Genomic DNA, 21,289 nt, shown 5'->3' with positions numbered 1-21,289 from the left:
GCCATTACTTCCTCCCACTGCCTCCTGAACATATGTCTACACCTCCCCCCCCCCCACCCCGCCGCGGATACATGATGTCTCTCCTTCTGTCCAGCTCTTGCACCATGGCCTTCAGTGCATTATCAGAAAACCTTGGTGCACGCTCTCTCACAAGTTGAAACATCTTCAGGGCTTATCCAACTTAACCCCCTAGTAGTCAAATGTTTTTGACATTTTCATGGCCCCTCAATTCTGAGACATTTTTGATATGATCAGTGCCATTTTGAGAGCCTATTTCCCCATTATTGTTGTATTTTCTCACGACCAAAAAATTTACTCATGCTGACTTTTCCATAATATTAGCAAATTCTCCTACCAAATTCTGGATGGGAATTAAGAGAGACATAGATCTGAAGAGAGGCACTTGCTTTGTTTTTTTAGATTCACCTCACCATCACCCGTGCAGCCACTGTCCCTCAACAAAGGATAGGGGCCTGACTTGAGGTCATGTATTCTCTTACGTCACTCAGTGATTAGCCACTTAGAGTTGTGCTAGTGTGCCCAGGGTTAGCTCTCCCTCTAACAAGATCAGTATGAGAACAGTTTTTATTATGTGGGATGGCATATGATCATAATCAACTGTTTTAACAATATTGTATCAATAGACAATTGCTCTTCCAGAGTCCATGCCATTAAGTGGCAATACTATTAGTCAGATAAAAGAACTGCACACAATTGCTTTTCCAAGCTTCAAGAAACTAATGAGAAAAAGAAAGGACAATATTACTATTTATGGTATCAGAGGCAAAGGATCATTTTTATTAGAGGTGAGGATGTAAGGGGCAGGGTTGAGGGACTTAAGGAGCATGTTGGTAATGAATAAAAGAAGACTAGAGTTATCTTTGCTCTCCAGAATGATCCTAGAGTAGTGGGTGGTTTTGGCAGAGGAGAGTGAGGCCCAGTATAGCTTAATGTAGCCCAGTGAGATTTGGCAATAGATGGCTAAGGTAGTTCTGCACTAAATATACATATGCTCAAGCTTGTATCCCTTGGACTTGAGGGAATGAAGATGGCAGTCATACCAGGGAGGACGACAGGGATGAGAGGCAGTGAAGGTATTGCTTTAAGTACTGTCGAAAGATCATTCGTAAATTTTGTGATCCTTGAAGTACTCCATTGATTACAGCTGCCTGCTCAGAATTATCATTTATTATTACTTTTGTTTCCTATTGTTGAGCCAATTCATTGTTAAATTTAAAATTGCCTGCTTTATCCCAAGGCTTTCGTGTAAGTCATAGGTCTCTTGTGAAAGACCTCATCAAATACCTTCTGAAAGGAGAGAGAACTGATTTCAATTATATTAGTATCATCTGCAGAAGATATCATGTCCTCCAACGATTCCATTAAATTGGTTAGACATGACATACTTTTCATAAACCTATGTTGGTGTGTTGTTGTTACTTTCCTCTTGATATATATATATTACCTTAAATTACTTTCTTTTAGAATATTTTCCCATTTTATATATATTAAACTAAAAAATCTAGAATTCCCAGAATTGTTTTTCTGGCTATTTTTTAAAGCTTGCTTTCCAATCTTTTAGTACTGCCCAGTACCTTGCGAGCATAAGGCGGTACCAGAAAATTGGTAAAACTCCTGTCATACCTTCCATCGCTTCTACCTTCATTTTCTTGAGTACTTTTTGAACTGCTTTTATGTTGGTCTTTTAATTTGGATTCTTGAAGCACATCATCTGGAAGTCACTTTCCTGTAATCTGGCAGCAGACTCACAGGTGCAGTTTTACCTAGATCAATCTGCAGACTATGGAAAGTGGATTTAACAGCATAAACACTGGAAACCAGCTCATGCACATCAGTCTCTTGCTATATGAATTGAAAGAACTTGACAAATGCAGCTTTGGAAGCATCCCATCTGGTCCTGAAGCAGTCAAGGTTTATAATAATGATTTAATGGAGTTGAGGTACAGATCAACTATGATCTAATTGAATGGTGGAATAGGCTCAAGGGGCTGAATGGCCTACTCCTGTTCCTATGTAATTACCAGCCTCTGTTTTTTTATGAACTCTGATCCATCCCCTGGGAAATCATTTTTTTTCTACAATGAAAACTATTGTGCCATAATGTTTCAGAATTTTGTCCATATTGATTAATGTCTCACCTGTTCGATCATTATGAGGTCCCACATGTACCTTAATATTTGCTTATTCTCTTGAATATATGGCGATATATTATTCTAGTTTTTGCTTTTCATCCGTGGATTATCTGTTGCAATCTTTTGATTTATGTTTACATAGTTTCATTAAATAGTTCACAATATTTTTTGTTTTTCTTTATGCTGTTTCTAACCACATTGTTTAATCATTTGGGTCCAGGTTTCATTTGTATATCAGATATACCCTTGAAAGCATTCAATTTCTGTTAGGTTGCATTTCTCCTTCAATACTGTTTATCGATTTATCTTTCAACAATTTTTTTTAAAGTAATTGTATCACAATTGGATTTCTGATTCAAGTGACACTTCAGGTCCCAAATAAAATTCTTTCATGGATTTAACATCATGCCTTCAGAATAATAGAGGTTAATGTGATGAATCAGGCTTCCAAAATCCTTCTGATATTTGTAGTTTTATAAAAAGTTCAAGATGACCTTATTTTCTGGCTGGTATTATCTGTAGCTCAAGGGCAGAAATTGATCCTTATCAAACCAAATTAGTAGTCATCAGAGTACAAGATATGGCATCTGTTTTTATATATTTATGAATTCATTTATAATTTCTTTTAAAAGTTCCAGTCATAATGTAACATTTTGAAGAACTTTTGAAGTGCAGCTTTTAAAACTGAGCTTGCTAAAGCAGTCACAAATCTGAATGCTCTTCTTGGCAAAGTTAAACTGATTACTGCCAGGGCAAATGGATATAGTTGTCGCATTTTTAATTAGTCCTGGAAAACACCAGATTAGAAACATTAAATGTTCACCACCAATATTCTGCTGGTGTTTACAACAAATAAAACCTGTCCAGGAGAATGACCTCTATGGTCCCTTGTGTACTGTGCTCCCTGCTTTACACTTTGGAAATGGTTCCAGTCGCACTGCTGTAAATATCGAGACCCAGAGTCCAAACACACTTTTGGACTTCAGACACCAATTTACACACTTTAAGTAAATTGGTGTCTGAAGTCCAACAGAGCATTTATAGACATTTTAATGGCTCCGTGTTGCCATCAGTTTACTGTAGATTAGCCTTTTTGTTCTGAGGACTGCAGCCGACAGAGGGAGAATCATATGTTTGCAGTCAGTTACACTCCAATGATGTAAAAACACTTATGGATATCTTCAGTCAAAAGAAAAGTATGTAAATTTGTGCTGATTTGTGAGGAGTGAAGTGAGCTCATACAATCCACTCTGAATATCATTTAAACACACAGCTGGAACACTGACCATCAGCGGATGGGATGTCAGCTGCACAAAAGAGAGAATGGGAATGTAATCCTCAGAATGATGGGTCTGCCACAGAATTTTTCTCCTTAGAAAAATGGTCTTCATATTTGCATAATTCTAGCAAGAAGGGAAGCAGTGGGATTTGACTAAAGTGCTACAAATATCCACTTTTTTTCTCCTGGTATGTCACATTTGGGCACAAAGCTAAAAATAGGAGGAGAAAAAAAGGAATTGAAGCTAATTTGCAAGAAAAAATGGGGCAATACCTGATTGCATTCAGTCAAAAACATAATGTATGTATGTTAGGAAGGCCTAGTGCAGGAAAATAATTTGAGGGCCAAAAATAAGGATAGTAGTGAATTGTTTTATTCTACTTAAAAATATAAATTTTAATTTTGGCATGCTGGAAAATTTGATAAGCTTTACTGTAGAATTTTGACCCTTTGTTGCCTCAGAATCCCAACCATGTGATCGGCTAGGAACCGTGTTCTATTGTAAAAGCACCAATACATTTCAAAATGGGAAATGCTTTTCAAATGATGCAGGGGTAGAAATTAGAATAGGCCTCTTTATGGGTCTAGACTTGGCATTACACAAGCAACTCGTCCCAATGCCGTCCTGAAATTGGGCCCCAAGCCTCATCTTCATAATCGGGACAAGCTGCTGGCACCTGTCCCGCCTCCAATCGCCCCACAAGAGAAATTAATTTTGTGGCAGCAGCCATCAGGTAAGTTCCAGAAAGAGGGTTGGATCGGGTAATGTGGGCGGGGGGAGCTGATTGCCAGGACTATGGAGTCAGTGGAGCACCTTTACTCTACAGTAGTCTCTACCTGGCTCCTCAGAATTTTTTTGTAAGAACACCCTAACACTTACCTTTTGTTAGCAGCCACAGGACTCGCCGGCACAGACTCGATGGGCCAAATGGCCTCCTTCCATGCTGTATCCTTCTATGATTCTATAGGGGCTGCTGAAGAATCGATAACAAATTATATAAAGGGGTCTTTAAACAGGTGTTCGGCTCCTCATTAACATATTTAAGGGGCGTAACACCTGTTTTAGGCATCAGCCCACGACGCCTAAAATATTGTCCCCACAAATTTAGCAGCGGGACCACTGCCTGCGCAGTTTGGCCAGGCCATTCCACTGCTAAACTGGAATGCTGTTGTGCCCAAACAAAAGGCGCATGTATACGAATTTCTATCCCATAAGTTATTTAACTGCTTCTATCAATTTTCAGCCAATGTTTGATGGAATGTTGTCAGATATTAGTCATGCATTCAATGTGTAAGCTATAATTTCATAGCACTGTAGAAATGAGTAACTTGATGACGTTACTTCCTGTTGCTGCTATTCTCATGCGGTATGACAAACAGAGCATTAAAATATTGAAAAATGAACTTATACTACTAATTGTTGTTATTAGGTTCCAAATCTAGGCAAAGTTCTTGGATCACTACCGTCAACTCAAACAGCAACTATGCATATTGATGTGCAAAATCAGCATGTAATTTGGCTGCATGATGGCTAGAAATGCTGCTGTTTGCATCTGTAAATTCCAGAATGCTGTGTATGTCTGTTTGGTCCCAATAGTCATGAAGAAAGAGCAACATCTAATGCCAGCCATTTTGTGGGATGGCAAAATGTATTTGGAGTGCTGACACAAAACAAGTAGAATTTAAGCATTTAGAGGCCAGTTTCTGATTTTGCGCTTTGTGCAGGGAGCCACACCCACTGGGTGCACCTGTTGGAAATTCAGCTATGTGCTGTGCAAGATTTTAATTAAAATGCTCAGAAAATCATGCTCGGTGCATGCTGGAATTTCCAATGTGTGCTGCTGGCAAATGAGGCAACCTGCTGGATGTGCAAGGTCAGATAATTGACCCTTTTAATGCCTTCTTTTCTCCAGGGAATGTATCACTGGCTGGGAGGGTGTAGCAACTGTATGATGTCCCCTGATGGTTTAACCCAACACCCCTAATTTGTGATTAAAATACTGCATTTTTGGGATTCATAAAAAGGGACATAGAATGTGAGAGCAAAGACGTAACGTTAAAATCAATTGTTAGGTCACAGTCAGAGTGCTGTGTGCAGTTTTGGGTGTTCCATTATAGAAAGGACATTAAATCCATCGAGACCATAGAGCATAGATTCACCAAGATGACACCACGGATGGGAAACTGTCAATGTGAGGACACCTTTGAGATACTGGCACTATTTCCAATGAACCAGAGTAGCATAAGAGATTTAATAGAGGTTTTTAAGATTATGCTGGGTTTTGATAGGGTGAATAGGGGAAAAATATTTCCTCTGATTGGGGAGTTAGTGACGAGGAGTCATGAACTTAAAATTGTCATTAGGAGAAATTTCTTTTCATAGAGTTGGTGGAATGCTTTGCCACAGGGAATGGTTGCGGCAGAGATCATTGCATCTTTTAAGGGAAAAGTAGATACATATTCGAAGCAGAGGATGAGACAGGGCTCTGGGAAGGGAGCACGCATTGGATTTGAGCCAGCACAGACATAAATGGCAGCCTTATAAGCTTCTGTGGTTCTCTGGGTAATTTTTGATTTTGCAGCTCCATCGGGAAGCCTCGCCTGCTGCTGGCGTATATCGGGAATTTGGGTACAGGCTGCATGCGGTTTTCCAAAGGTTTAAGTTAATGGTAGGAAAATCATGTGAAGGATACACCCAAATTTCCAAAATGCACTAACATTGTGCAAGGCTCCCCATTGGGAGTGTGAAGTCTTCACTGAAGGTGATGGGTGTTTAAGAATAAATGCTTTGCTTATCCTTATGCTGTAACAATGATCAGTGAGAATCTCTGGTTTCGACACGTGAAGCTATATACCTGAGAATTCAATTTTCTTCAGCTTTTGGCTTCGAAGATGCAAACAATCAATATTGCTTTTAACTTTTTATCCAAATGATTTTATTTGAAGGCAAGTTTCTCTTTACTTAGAATAAAAAAGATCACAGCCCAGCGTGGAACTGTGCCGTACACATGAAGGAAGCTCCAGGCTTAAGCCCCAGTATGTGCTGAATTAGTTGATCTGAGCCAAAGTGGTGGTGGTCCTGCATCACAATTGGCCTTAATGACCCGGGCTAGGTAGAGGGGATAAAATCAGTTGGGGTTCTGCTCCTCATTGCTATCCAGTGTTTGCTTGTTAGAAAATGAATACATGTGGACATCAAGTAAGGACCAGAATAAGGCTCGCCTCGCCGCTCCCCCCATCCCCCAACCGCCCCCCCCCCCCCCCCCCGGCCATCATATAGCATGTCACCAGGTTACGTTTGCTTTTCAAGCATATTTAAGAAGAATGACAACTGATTGTGGTCCCAGGACAATTGGCACCTTGGGAGCCATGGTCCAACATGCCTTCAGAGAGAAAGAGGAGAAATCGAGAATGTCCTAATATCCATTAGGAAGCTACTTTGTAAAGTAAATTCAATGAGGTGAGCCACCTACCATGAATTCTAACTTGAGTTTTGGGTCTTGGTGTTGCAGTGATACCCTGACCCATGTTTCTAGCGAGGCTCCATGCCAGAAGCAGAGTATCACTGAATTTACCCTTATATCTCACTGTATTGGTGAGTGATGAACCAGTGAAATGTTGTCTGTGACTAAAGCCACAGCAATAAAAATATTTTTTTAGATTTTTTTTATTGAGGTGGCCTTTGTACCCATCAGGTGGAACTTGAGGAAACCATCCTGTGGGCTCCACTGCTACAAATATGGGGCAGCTTGGTGCTGCCTACTTTCTGGCACACTTGCAAGTGACAGATGTGAGGTCCAGATGTGTAGCTATACTGAAAGACAGCACCATTACTGCTACACATTCGAGCCATGCCCCTACTTCTGGGCACTGCCTCACCATGACCATTAATCAGTGTGACTGCAGATGGCGCCAATGAAATCAGTAAAGCCCTCTCACTGATCTAGAAACCTGTAGGAGCTGTATGAGATTGCCCGTTCCACTCTAGAACTCCAAGTTTTCATAGCAATCCATTCAACATTGTTGGGACAAGCACTAACTGGCCTTAGGATTTCTGCCATAAGTGCTCTGCTGCAAATGTCCCATGGATTGCCACGTGCTCCATGGCGGATTATAGTGTAGCGAAACTGTCCTGCGGGCTGTGCAAATGAGCTGCCATCTCTACCACATAGCTTGTCACGATCACCAATGACTCCACCAACAGTCAACACACAGGAAGCATCCTTTTAAATGCAATTCCTATGAGATCCAGTTCCTGAGCTCATCCAACAAGGCAGGACATAAGCTAGCCCTCCAGCTGGTAGATTCCTGCTCCTTTTCTGTCACTACCTCCTGTTCCTGCTCTCTCATGCTCTGTTTCACTCAGTACACTCCTTTCTAGCTCACTCTCTAAAACCTCCAGGATGGATGTATTTCAGGTGGTGCTTGGGAGGAATCAAGTGAGTGACAACATGTGCTATGAAGTTCTGGCTTGCATGAGCAAGTGACCGAGCAGCCCAGCACTCATACCTCTGTTTTATGGCTGGCCACAGGAGTTGGCAGTAGGTCAGAATGTTACAGGTGGCATTACTCAACTCCCTGCCTTCCTGGTGAATCGGAGCCATTGCTAAAATCCAGTTACGTGTTACCTGTACCTGCGTTTGCAGGTGGGAAAATAATGATGAATGGGTACAGTCCTCCTGTGCTGCAGCCTCTCTCGCATCCTCTGTTGCTTTTCCTCTTCTGAAAACATAAATGGAGCAGGATTGGGTAGAATAGGCCTGGAGTTTAGAAGTATGAGAGGTGATCCCATTGAAACGTATAAAATTCTTAGAGGGCTTGACAGGGTAGGTGCTGAGAGGGTGTTTCCCCTGGCTGGAGAGTCTAGAACTAGGGGTCATAGACCCAAGATAAGGGATCGGCCATTTAGGACCGAAATGAGGAAAAATCTCTTTACTCAGAGGTTTGTGAATCTTTGGAATTCTTCACCCCAGAGGGCTGTGCATGCTCAGTTGTATATTCAAGACTGAAATCAATAGATTTTTGGTCAAGAAAGGGAATTAAGGGATATGGGACTAGGGCGGGAAAGTGGAGTTAAGGTAGAAGATCAGCCATGATCTTATTGAATGGCGGAGCAGGCTAGATAGGCCGTATCGTCTACTCCTGCTCCTATTTCTTACATTCTTATATAGGATACCCATAGGACCTAAGTAAAGCATATTAATACCAGAACCTATGGCACAAACATTTCTCACCAACTAAATGGACAAAGAATGGTAGCAAAAAAACTGTCCAAAAACACAACAGCCCAGAATTTGCTGGAGCGGGGCATTTTATCAGCGTGCCCCGTTAGTTAGACTTTTTCCCATACCCTTCAGCTCGAAAATTTTCTGTGGCGCAAATTGCTGGAAGTGCAAACTGATAGTGCGAGGGCAATGGGGCATCTGGGGCTTCGATGAATGATGGGACCAACAGACCAACACCAATGAGAATTAAGGATAGTGAAAAACAGAGGAATGACAGAGAAGGAAATAGGGTGAATTAGAGTCAAATTACGTACAGAAAGAGAAGTAAACAGAGGGAATGAAAGATTGAATTAAGAGATTTAAAAAAAGACAGAAAGGAAAAATAAGAAAAAAAAATTTAAAATTTCTAAGAACAATTTACTACCTGCAGGAATGAGACTCCACAGTTTCACTTGTTTCCTTTCTGGGCCAGTGAGGTTGAATGGCATTGCAGGAACATAAATCTCGTCATTAAAACGGTTCCTTACGCTGTTAAGTAGCAGCCCTAACTTTCTGTGGCCAGTTTAATTGGTAATTAACGCACAAATGCAGCAATTTCTTGAAACTAACTGGGAGATTGAGGGCGAGCTCCTGTTTACACGAGGCTAACAGCAGAGCGGAGCAGATCATGTGCAATTTGTGGTGATTCACTCATGGGGTATCCCTTCCTCGTCACAAATTGCAGGATGATTTACACATAAATAACCACATGCACATTAAACTCACTGTTATTTTCCCAGAAAATTCTGGGCCAACGTGTGCTTCCAAACAGTAGTTTGTCTCCCTCAGTCTCTTTAAATCATCATTGTTGCATATAACGACTTGCAGCAATCTTGGATCCCTGTTTTAGTGGGAAGGAAAGAGAACATTGATATGCCATTATCTCCCCTTCATTATAATATTGAAATAAAGCTTCCGCCACTTTTCAATAAGAACTATATTCAGCGTTCTGAGCATTATGTTGCACTCCATTATACATTAATTAATGGGGCATAATAGAGCTGGAAATACCAGATATACAGTTCAATATCTGCTTTAGCAGCATTTCAAGTGACCTGAAAAGCATTGTATCATACAAATTGCTAGGCAACATTTACTTTTATGTGAATCCTTGTACCTAGACAATTATTTGGTCACTTTGGACATTAGAATTTGAATTGCCACTCACCCCAATTTGAGCTGCAAAAAATTGTATGATAGTTAGAACTCTATAATTATGCTGAGAAAACAGCAGAAAAGATAGTCCTCTATAGTAACTGGATTAAAGAACACCTTGATACCTTGAGGGAAGGCATGAATTGACCAACCTGCTGGGAGAGGAAAAGACCAGTATTCTAGTCATTATGCACAATTAGAAAGAAAATGAAACCGGAGAACATCAAACAAAACCACTGCCTTCCTGTAGCTATTTATTTACTTTAATTAGTTGTTGAACTAACGGAGAAAATTATTTTCTTTGCATCTTCCAGATACAGTCTCTGAACTGCATAATGGCTTATTCTGACAGTTACATGTTTTATTTTACAGTTAACGACACAGAAGAAATTGGTGCCTTAAATACTATTAATATTACACACCCTAATACAACTAAGATAGTAGTGTCTGACCTAGACACCAGCAGCAAATATAAGTTCTACCTGAGTGCTTACACTAGAGCTGGACCTGGGAAACTCATTACAGAAGAAGGGATAACGGTTATGGAAGGAGGTAAGCCAATTATGTTTGCAAATTGGAATCTGCAGTAAATAAGTGATTATTGCAGAATATGCATGTATTGTAATTCAAGCATCTTTGAGCTGCTTATTATTAAAATCATAAAGATCTCTGTTGCACACCAAGTATTAATCTTTGTGCATAATTTAGAGCAGCCGGTATGACAATGCATTCTCTATATACCGAACAATAAGTTTTTAAAATTCATTTCACTCATTTGCTTGGTCTTTCATTTCATAAAAATGGCAAATGAAAATGGATAAATTAGAAGCACAGCAATGTAAAATTTATAAACGCGTTAAACTGTGAAAAACCTGTTCCATATTGAATTCCAAATTCTAACCAGCAATTAAGAAAATATATTCTTTAAATTATCATATTTAATGGTGGTATTTTTTAATCTGTGTGCGATCTCAACAGTTCTGCAATCTGCATGAATACTACCTATACTGAACAACTGCAGCCTCAGAACTTTGATTGTGAAATGCAATTATGTTATGGAACAATGAGTACTTTGCATCCGTTTTCATAATAGAAGAAGAGGACAAAATACCAGCAGGAGAAGTGAACCTAAAATAAGTCAAGGGGAGGAACTTAGTGGATTCAATATAAGTAAAAACAATGGTAATGATGAAAATAATCGGACTTAACATAGACAAACATCTAGGGCCAAATGGTTTCCACCCCAGAGTATTAAAATAAATAGGTGAGAAAATTATAGATGCATTAATCATAATTTTCCAAAGCTCCCTAGATTCAGGAATTATGCCTTTGGATTGGTAAATTGCAAATGTCACTTTATTATTTAAGGAGGGAGGGAGAAACCTGGTAATCACAGGCCTGTCAATTAACATCAGTTCTGGAGAAGATATTGGAATCTATCATCAGAGATGGAGTGAGTGAGCAATGGAACAAATATGAGCTGATCAAAGAGAGTCAGCATGGATTTGTGAAGGGTAGGTCATGTCTGATTGATCTAATTGAATTTTTTGAGGAGGTCACGAACATGTGGTGGATAGGGGAGTGAGTATGGATACTGCCTATATGGACTTCCAGAAGGCATTTGTTAAGGCTCTGCACAAAAGATTATCAAAAATGAGAGCGCATGGAATTGGAGGTAACCTTGTGACATGGGTCGGTAATTGGTTGGGAGATCGGAGACAGGGAGTAGGGATAAAGGGTTCGTTCTCTGATTGGCAGGATGTGATATTGTTTCCCAAGGATCTATATTGGGGCCTCAGCTTTTCACTATATATATTAATGACTTGAATGAAGGAGTAGAGAGTTGGATATCCAAGTTTGCAGATGACACTGGGTTAGGAGGCATAGTAAAATGTGTGGATTGGAGCAGGCAGTTGCAAAGACAGACTAAGTGAGTGAGCAAAACTATGGCAGATGAAGTATAATCAGGCCAAGTATGAGGCTATCCACTTGGCATCTGAGAAAGACAAATCAGAATATTTTCTCAATGGTGAGAGACTAGGAACTGTGGAGAAGCAAAGGGATGTCCATGTACACAAATCACTCAAAGCTACTGCACAGGTACAAAAAATAATCAAAAAGGCTACTGGAATGTTGGCCTTCATCTCAAGGGGGTTGGAATTCAAAAGTGAGGAAGTTATGCTTCATTTGTACAGAGCATGGGTCTGACCCCATCTGGAGTACTGCGTTCATTATTGGGCACCGAATACCAGGAAAGGTCTATTGGTCTTGGAAGGAGTACATTGCTTATTCACCAAAATGATACCAGGGCTTAAAGGGTTAAATTATGAGGGCAGGGTGCATAAACCTGGCTTGTATTCCCTTGAGTTTAGATGGTTGAAGGACACCACCAAAAACAACTTGCATTTATATAGTGCCTTTAATGTAGTAAAAAGTCCCAAGGCGCTTCACAGGAGCATTGTTAAACAAAATTTGACACCATGCCACATAAAGAGATATTAGGACAGGTGACCAAAAGTTCGGTCAAAGAGGTAGGTTTTAAGGAGCGTCTTAAAGAAGGAGACAGAGGCAGAGAGGTTTAGGGAGGGAATTCCAGAGCTTGAGGTCTTGGCAGCGGAAGGCACGGCCGTCAAAGGTGGAGCGGTAAAATCGGGCATGCGTAAGAGGCAAGAATTGGAGGCGCGCAGAGATCTCGGAGGGTTGTAGGGCTGGAGGAGGTCACAGAGATAGGAAACGGGCAGCAGAGTTTTGGATGAGCTCAAGTTTATGGAGAGTGGAAGATGGAAGGCCAGCCAGGAGAGCAATGGAATAGTCAAGTCTAGAGGTAACAAAGGCTTGGATGGGGGCTTCAGCAGTACATGAGCTGAGGCAGGGGTAGAGACGGGCAATGTTTCGGAGGTGGAAGTAGGCGGTCTTGGTGATGGAGCGGATATGTGGTCGGACGCTCATCTCAGGGTCAGATAGGATGCCAACGTTGCAAATGGTCTGGTTCAGCCTCAGACAGTGGCCAGGGAGAGGGATGGAGTCGGTGGCTGGGGAACGGAGTTTGCGGCGGGGACCAAAGACAATGGTTTCGGTCTTCCCAATATTTAGTTGGAGGAAATTTTTGCTTCGGATAAGCAGTGTGACAAATGAGAGACAGTGGAGGGGTCGAGAGAGGTGGTAATGAGGTAGAGCTGGGTGTCGTCAAGTACACATGGAATCTGACATATTTTCAGATGTAGGTGAGAAATAAGAGAGGGCCGAGGATAGATGCTTGGGGGACTCCAGAGGTAACAGTGCGAGAGTGGGAAGAGAAGCCATTGCAGGTGATTCTCCGGCTACGACTGGATATATAAGAATGGAACCAGGCGGGCGTAGTCCCATCCAGCTGGACGAAGGAGGAGAGCCGTTGGAGGAGGATGGTGTGGTCAGCCGTGTCAAAGGCTGCAGATTGGTCGAGAGGGATGAGGAAGGATAGTTTACCAGGGTCACAGTCACATAGGATGTTGTTTTGACTTTGTTAAGGGCCGTTTCAGTACAGTGGCAGGGGCAGAAGCCTGATTGGAGGAATTCAGTCATGGAGTTGTGGGAAAGATGGGCATGGATTTGGGAGGTGCCAACACATTCAAGGATTTTGGAGAGAAAAGGAAGTTGGAGATGGGGCAGTAGTTTGCAAGGAAAGAGGGGTCAAGGGTGGTTTTTTTGAGGAGAGGTATGATGACGGCAGATTTGAAGGGGAGTGGACAACACCTGAGGAGAGGGAACCATTGGGTGGTCAACAGTTTGATGGGAATAGGGATGAAGGAGCAGGAGGTGGGTCTCATGATCAAAATGAGCTTGGAGAGGGCATATGGGGAGATAGGAGAGAAATTAGAGAAAGATGTGAGTTCGTGGCTAGGGCAGGTGGGAACCTGAGGGGAAGTTTGGCTTGGTAGGCGAGGGGAAGGGAGGGAAACGGCAGAGGCAGGTAAACGATAGTCTCAATCTTAGTGGCAATCTAATTGAGGTGTTTAAAATAATAAAGTGATTCGATAGGGTAGATACAGCAAAACTATTTATTCTGGCGGGGAAATCAAGAACAAGATGGCATGGTCTTAAAATTAGAGCTCGGTCATTTAAGAGTGAAGTCAGAAAGCACTTTTTCACATGAAGGGAAGTGGAATTCTGGAACTCGCTCCCCTAAAATCCTGTGGATGCTTGGTCAATTGAAATTTACAAGACTGAGATTGATAGATTTTTATTACATAATGGTATCAAGGGATATGGATCAAAGGTGGGTAAATGCAGGTGAGGTACCAATCTGCCATGATCTAATTGAATGTCGGAACAAACTTGAGAGTGCCTACTCCTGTTGCTAGGCTGTATTGGGAAGAATTGTCATGCCATGCAAGGAAAACAAAATATTACTGACTTTTGAATAAATGACAATGATGCTTATATACAGGAAAGAAAAAAACCAAATGCTGAGCAATGTATGATAATTAAATGTCACATTCAAGTAGTGGTTGCAATATTTACACGTGTTCTGTGGTACATTGAATGCCTTTTAAATTAGGTTACTATAAACCATCATTAAATTAAAGCAAGTAAATCAAAGAGAATGTTATGCTGAAAACTGAATATCTTCAATACTTTTAGTGGACTATTACAGCTATATTTTGGAATATGGTGATCTACTTTTAGGGAATGCTGCTTTGAGTGAATATGATCCCTCAGGACATGCTTTGCTACATTCAAAATCAACCAGTCGAGCAAAACTTTATATAGATACTTCTACACCTTAAACGTAAGAGTTGCAACAGAAATGTAGGAGTTGTAAACTAATCAAGCTACAGCTTTCAGACTCCTGTTCATTAATTGGAAGAAAGATTTGCTCGTAGCCTTCAGAAGAATATTCCCAAGTAATTACTGAATAGAGATTGCTGTAAATTTCTGCCCTTCCATTTGAGTCTGATAATTCTCTATAGCTGGAATCATTACTTACAGCAGCACCATATTTAATTATCTGCATCAAGCATTCATCCTTAATGTTTGAATTTTCATCACTTTGTGCAAACCAGCCTAGTTAAGCAGCTTATGTGAACCAAGGTAATTCCAGGTACATCACTTGATGTGCTGGGTTCTTTCAAGTGGCTTGTTGAGCAATGAAGCAAAATCGGGATTTGTAGTGGAATTACATTTCTGGCTGTTTGAGTATTTTAGCAGCAGCTATTTTGTCAAGTGCTGTTTTGAAACACAGAAATACAAATATTGTGTGTTCAAATATATAAAATATGCATATATTTAATTCTATAAGGTGATGTATGATATTGTTTCCGTGCTGCTGCTTCTGTCTTTGTTAATGGGAGTTGGACGCAGTGTTTCATGTTGAACATTTACAACCAATAGGCCATGATTTCTTGGTTCATTTAAGACTGAACATAAAACATTTAATACATTTTTATCATCTTTACTATAGTTTGGTAAATTCTAATGACTATTTCATTTCCCTTCAGCACAAAAGAAATACTGTTGCAGATTAGAATAAATGGCACAGAGCATTCCAGATAAGATTTTGAAGATTAAGCCTTTGTTCTAGTTAAATAAATGTGAAACCAAAAACATATCCATTATTTAAAATACCAGATCATTTTAAAAGTAATAAATGGCAATTATGCAAATGTCTTCACTTCACGATTAACAAAGGCCTATACAGTTGTAGGAAACAGGACTGGAATAGTTAATCACCCTTGGTTTCTTTGATCCAAAACAGGCAAAAATACATCAAACCCAATGCCAAGTCAAGCCAAACCAAGAAAATAATGATTTCTCAATTTGGCAAATGGTTTGTGAAATGTGGATCGGGTCTGTATTTCAGTGATGAAACTCACAAACTAGCAATTAAACAGAAAACTGTAAAAATATAGGGAAGAGATTTCCTCTGGTTACTAATTGCCAGCACATCATGAAAATAGTACGATTTTCTAGATTATTTTATGGGGAAATTGTAGCAGCACTCTAAAAGAACACATTTACGCTATTGCTCAAAACAGAGATCAGAGAAAATCTTGCCAAATAGGTAACCACTCGGCAGCCACTCTATCCTCATATTACAATAATACATATGGTCTTCAATCATAGGCAAATATTTTCCCCTTGAGTTTGGGGGCATTGATCTCCCAGGTTGTCAACCACGTTTGGGTTTTTCAGAAATAAATGAGAAGTAAAAATGCATTAAACACAATTTTGTTACATGTTTGCTTGCCCTGTGGCATGTTGCACACTATTGGATTCATTGCTTTCGTTGCCATGTTTTTTTCTGGTGCACCAGTTTCTTGTCACTGGTCCTAGCAAGTAGCAACTGCGGCTGTAAGATGGTGAAAAACAGAAGCAGGCTAGTAACACAATAGACCTGTTCCCAATTCAGAAAATGCCCCGGCTAGCAAGCAACTTATGCACAGCAATGCAAGGAAGCACAGAAGTCGATATTAGGAGGTAAATTGAGTGGTATTGCAAATAATGGGCTGATTAATTTTAGTGAGTCAGCAACAACGTAACCAGTGAAGTTGGTAATGAGTAACTAGCAACGGAGTTTGAGAAATAACAAATATGTCAAGTGAAAAATGATTCTGCTTTGAAAAATTTGGATTCTCTGAAAGTAATGTCGGTGAATGCTGATTATGGGCTGGTTAGCAACAGCGATTCATCATTGACGAAGTGCAGGTTGTAAAATTGTTGTGGTCTGTTTATCGCTGAGTCATCACCAGCCAACAACAACTTGCATTTATATAGTGCCTTTAAAGTAGTAAAATGTCCCAAGGCGCTTCACAGCAGCGTTATCAAACAAAACTTGACACTGAGCCACGTAAGGAGATATTAGGACAAGTGACCAAAAGCTTGGTCAAAGAGGTAGGTTTTAAGGAGTGTCTTAGAGGAAGAGAGAGAGTTAGAGAGGCGGAGAGGTTTAGGGAGGGAATTCCAGAGCTTAGGGCCTGGGCAGCTGAAGGCATGGCCGCCAATGATGGAGCGATTAAAATCAGGGATGCGCAAGAGGCAAGAATTGGAGGAGCGCAGAGATCTAGGAGGGTTGTAGGGCTAGAGGAGGTTACAGAGATAGGGAGGGGTGAAGCCATGGAGGAATTTGAAAACAAGGATGAGAATTTTAAAATCAAGGCATTCCCGGACCGGGAGCCAGTGTAGGCCAGCGAGCACAGGGTTGATGGGAATACGGGACTTGGTGTGAGTTAGAATACGAGCAGCAGAATTTTGGATGAGCTCAAGTTTATGAAGGGTGGAAGATGGGAGGCCAGCCAGGAGACCATTAGAATAGGCGAGGTAACAAAGGCATGAATGAGAGTTTCAGCTGGGGCAGTGGTGGAGACTGGCGATGTTACGGAGGTGGAAGTAGGCGGTCTTGGTGATGGAGTGGATATGTGATCGGAAGCTCATCTCAGGGTCAAATAGGATGCCCAGGTTGCGAACGGTCTGGTTCAGCCTCAAACAGTGGCCAGAGAGAGGGATGGAGTCGGTGGCTGTAAAACGGACTTTGGCTTCTGTCTTCCCAATATTTAGCTAGAGGAAATTTTTGCTCCTCCGGTACTGGATGTTGGACAAGCAGTGTGACAAATGAGAGTCATTGGAGGGGTCGAGAGAGGTGGTGGCGAGGTAGAGCTGGGTGTCGTCAGGGTACATGTTGTCAGCCAATAAATTAGCATAAATAAGACAAACAAAAAAATCCTTTCCCCTTAAATGTAGTGGAAATAATGAGCTATGAAAACCAAGGCCAGAGGACAGTACTTTGCAACCTGTATAAATGGTAGTACTAATCTTTGGAAACATGGGGGTAATTTTCACCTTCACCACTTGGACGCTAAACTCGCAGAGTTTACCAGCTTAACACCCAAGCGGTGAAAGTGAAAATTACCCCGATGTGTCCACTACCACACAGCAAGATTGGTAGTGAAAGTGTATTACATCTCCATGCTCATTTATATGATCTTGTTAGCAACAGGACGATTTGCAGAGAACATTGGATGGCATTGTAGCAATATCTCTTCAAACACTTTTTCATGTAAAAATACAAATTAACTCGATATCTGTCAGTTACTAGCTAAAAAAAGCTGCTTGAAATGTTCCACAACAGTGCAAGTGCTTTTTGCGTATGGATAAATAAAATTTGCATTGGATGACAGCATAATGATTCAGTCTCGGCTCAGTATCCACTATCCAAGGAAGCTTTTGGCATGATTCATAATATGAGGCAAGCCATTGTGTGTTACTATAAGTTGTTGAACCTGTTCAACAATTCTGTGCTCAGTGGTGTAACTAATTACCTTAGAAGCACAAATAGGATTTCTATCCATATATACTATTTCAATCAGTAAAACAACACACAGAAAAAGACTGCTGTCTATGGCTAGACAAAAGTACAAAATATTTTTTGATTATTTTTATTGGTTTAAAAAAAACCCAGAATGATTTAATTTAGTACTGTCTTTGTGCATGAAGCGTGTGTTGAAGTCTCAGTATGGTTGCAGATATAGGCAATGTTTGCTACTTGGCCATTAATTCTTATTAAAATTTCTATTTATTTAAACTTTAGAAATATACCCAATTAACAGATTATATGAGGCTTATCATCAGAACCTACAATTGTGCTCAAAATGAGAAACAATCAAACCATTCATTTTTAAAATACGTCTTGAAAATTCTAGGTAACAAATGATCGCCAGCGTGTTTTTATTGCCATGGTCATGTGTGTGGTAATTTATCACTTTAGATCAGGTTAGCTCTTCACCTGAGTTATTCAACGAAAAGCTTCTTTGTCAGGTCCAGAATTGATGACTGTCATGCACTTATAGTATTGTATGCAAAGTTTTTTATATCTACCTGGATTCTCAGATTCTGTAAGAAAATATGAGCCAGTAGATCTTTTCAGCAATTTAGTTGCAACTTGCATGTTGCACATCTTGAGTTCCAAGTTGGCAGGGACCCTGGGATTCCAAGAAACCTATAAAAATACAGCGAACTGGAAGAGAAGTACAAGGAGAAGAGGAGAGAGAAAACAAAGGTTGAATCGAGACTCTTAAGAAAGAGAAAACAGTCAGGTATAAATGTTATGGTAATATCTTGGAAAATGTTTCTGGTAATTACATAAAATTGAACACACCATAAGAATAGTTTTGTTGGTTTCCCTGCTTTTTTGAGTATATTCACATTTATATGGACACATGACCAGGGGGTAATTTTAACCCCCAAGAACAGGTGGTTGGGGATGGATGGGAGGTTAAAATAATAACTTTTTGGAGCGGGACTGCATTTCGGCTCCAACGCGCCCACTTCTGGATTTAACCCAGGCAGGGTTGTATGCATGTGCACAGCAGACACCAGGAATTCCCACCCCCAGCGTGCCTCGGAGATACGGCGGCGGGGGGGAGACTGAAATGAATTTAACCTTACCTGTTCGGGTTTCCCATCGCTACCGATTCACGTCAGGTGAAAGCAGATGGGAAGGGCTGGATGCATGAGTTGAGTGCCTTTATTGCACTGCTTGTACAGGACCCCCGCCCCCCGCGTTCGGCCGGTCCCCGCCCCCGGTGGTGTACACCCTCTCTGATGCTGGACCCACCCCCCCCCTCCCGATCTCTGATGCTGACTGCCCCCCAATGTCGTCGCTAGCTGACCGCCCCCCCCCCCTCCTGATCCCCGATACTGGATGACCACACCATCCCCCCCCCCCCCCCCCACAATGTCGTTGTTGGGTGCAATCCCTGATGTCGACGCTGACATGACTCCCCCCCAATGTTGTTGCTGGCTGACCCTCCGCACCGTGTCGTCGCTGGCTGACCTCCCCTCCCCCGATGTCATCACTGGCTGACGCCCCCCCCCCCTCCCCCGCCGCGATGTCGTCGCTGGCTAACCCCCCACCCTAGATATCCAATGCAGGCTGACTCCCCCCAATGTCGACCATGCCCCCCCACCCCCACCCCCCGATTTTTGCAGTGCTGATGAACCATAATGTATTGGTTCTGTATGTGATGCAAGAATCTTTGCAAATTTACTAGAATGGTCCCAGGGATGAGGGACCTCAGTTATGTGGATAGACTGGAAAAGCTGGGATTGGTCTCCTTAGAGCAGAGAAGGTTGAGAGGAGATTTGATAGAGGTGTTCAAAATCATGAAGGCTCTAGACAAAGTAAATAAAGAAAAACTGTTCCCACTGGTGGAAGGGTCAAGAACCAGAGGACATAGGTTTAAGGTAATTGGCAAAAGAACCAAAGGTGACATGAGGGAAAACTTTTTTACGTAGCGAATGGTTAGGATCTGGAATGCACTGCCTGAAAGGGTGGTGGACGCAGGGTCAATTGTGGCTTTCAAAAAGAAATTAGATAGGTACCTGAAGGAGAAAAATTTGCAGGGCTACGGGGTTAGAACGGGGGAGTTGCACTAGCTGGATTGCTCTTGCAGAGAGCCAGCGCAGGCTCTATGGGCCGAATGGCCTCCTCCTGTGCTGCAACCATTCTATGATTAGAAATCCCTGGCTCTTCCTATTGAGATATTAGTATTAGTAAAATTCATGCTCTGGTCATAAAATGTCTTGGACAATAAGTTGAAAGTTGTAGCCAGTGAGCTGAGAAAACATTGTTGAACCCAAACTAATTACTGTCACCAGTAGAACGCACTTGAACCAGCTGCTCTTCAACAATATGCCCTTCACTCTCTGACCTATGGAAGCTAAATTTAAGAGACACTTGAAGTGAATTTATTTAAAGAATATATTGCAAGACCATCAGCTGTTGTGGCCACATGATTTAAATATTTAATGTCAGTGTAAAGTGCACTGCTCAAAAACACTGGCTGCTTGAAATAAATCATTTAAAACCAATAAACACAAAGGCTGAACCCTCACAATCTACCTGTATAATTAAAAGCTTTGCATCTGCTGTGGGTCTGACATACCCATAGAGCACAGTTAAGGGCCAGACATGTTCATTGAATGTGAAACGTATTTATCTTCCAAAGTTCTCTCGATTCAGGAACCGTTCCTTTAGATTGGAAAATTGCACATCTTGCTCCGCTATTTAAGAAAGGCGAGAGAGGGAATCCAAGGAATTATAGAGCACTTAACCTAACATCTGTTGTCAGGAAATGACTGGAGTCTATAATTAAGGATAGAGTGACTGAACACCTTGAAAATTTTCAGCTGATCAGTGAAAGCCAACATTGATTTGTAAAGGGTAGGTCATGCCTGTCGAACCTGATTGAATTTTGTGAAGCGGTGACTAAAGTAGTGGACAGGGGAATGTCTGTGGATGTTGTTCATATGGACTTCCAGAAGGCATTTGATAAAGTTCCTCATAAGAGACTGTTAGCTGAAGCTGAAGCTCATGCAATTGAAGGCAAGTTATTGACCTGGTTAGGAAAATGGCTGAGTGGCAGTAGACAGAGAGTAGAGATAATGGGCAGGTACTCAAATTG

The 21,289-nt window shown here is 41.3% G+C and overlaps 1 protein-coding gene across 2 annotated transcripts in view; it reads left to right on the top strand.

Moving 5' to 3' along the window:
• Window positions 1–21,289, top strand: part of chl1b (cell adhesion molecule L1-like b) — a 513,752-nt gene that overhangs the window by 453,511 nt on the left and 38,952 nt on the right. For both annotated transcript variants that reach the window (XM_067998921.1, XM_067998919.1), the window contains one exon: window positions 10,224–10,403. In XM_067998921.1, coding sequence (XP_067855022.1) covers window positions 10,224–10,403 — 180 coding nt within the window. The remainder of the gene's footprint in view (window positions 1–10,223; window positions 10,404–21,289) is intronic.

This window comes from Heptranchias perlo, chromosome 17, assembly GCF_035084215.1.
Source record: "Heptranchias perlo isolate sHepPer1 chromosome 17, sHepPer1.hap1, whole genome shotgun sequence".
NCBI lineage: Eukaryota > Metazoa > Chordata > Chondrichthyes > Hexanchiformes > Hexanchidae > Heptranchias > Heptranchias perlo.
Note: the sequence above shows the minus strand (reverse complement) of the source record. Positions and strands in the feature narration are given on the sequence as shown.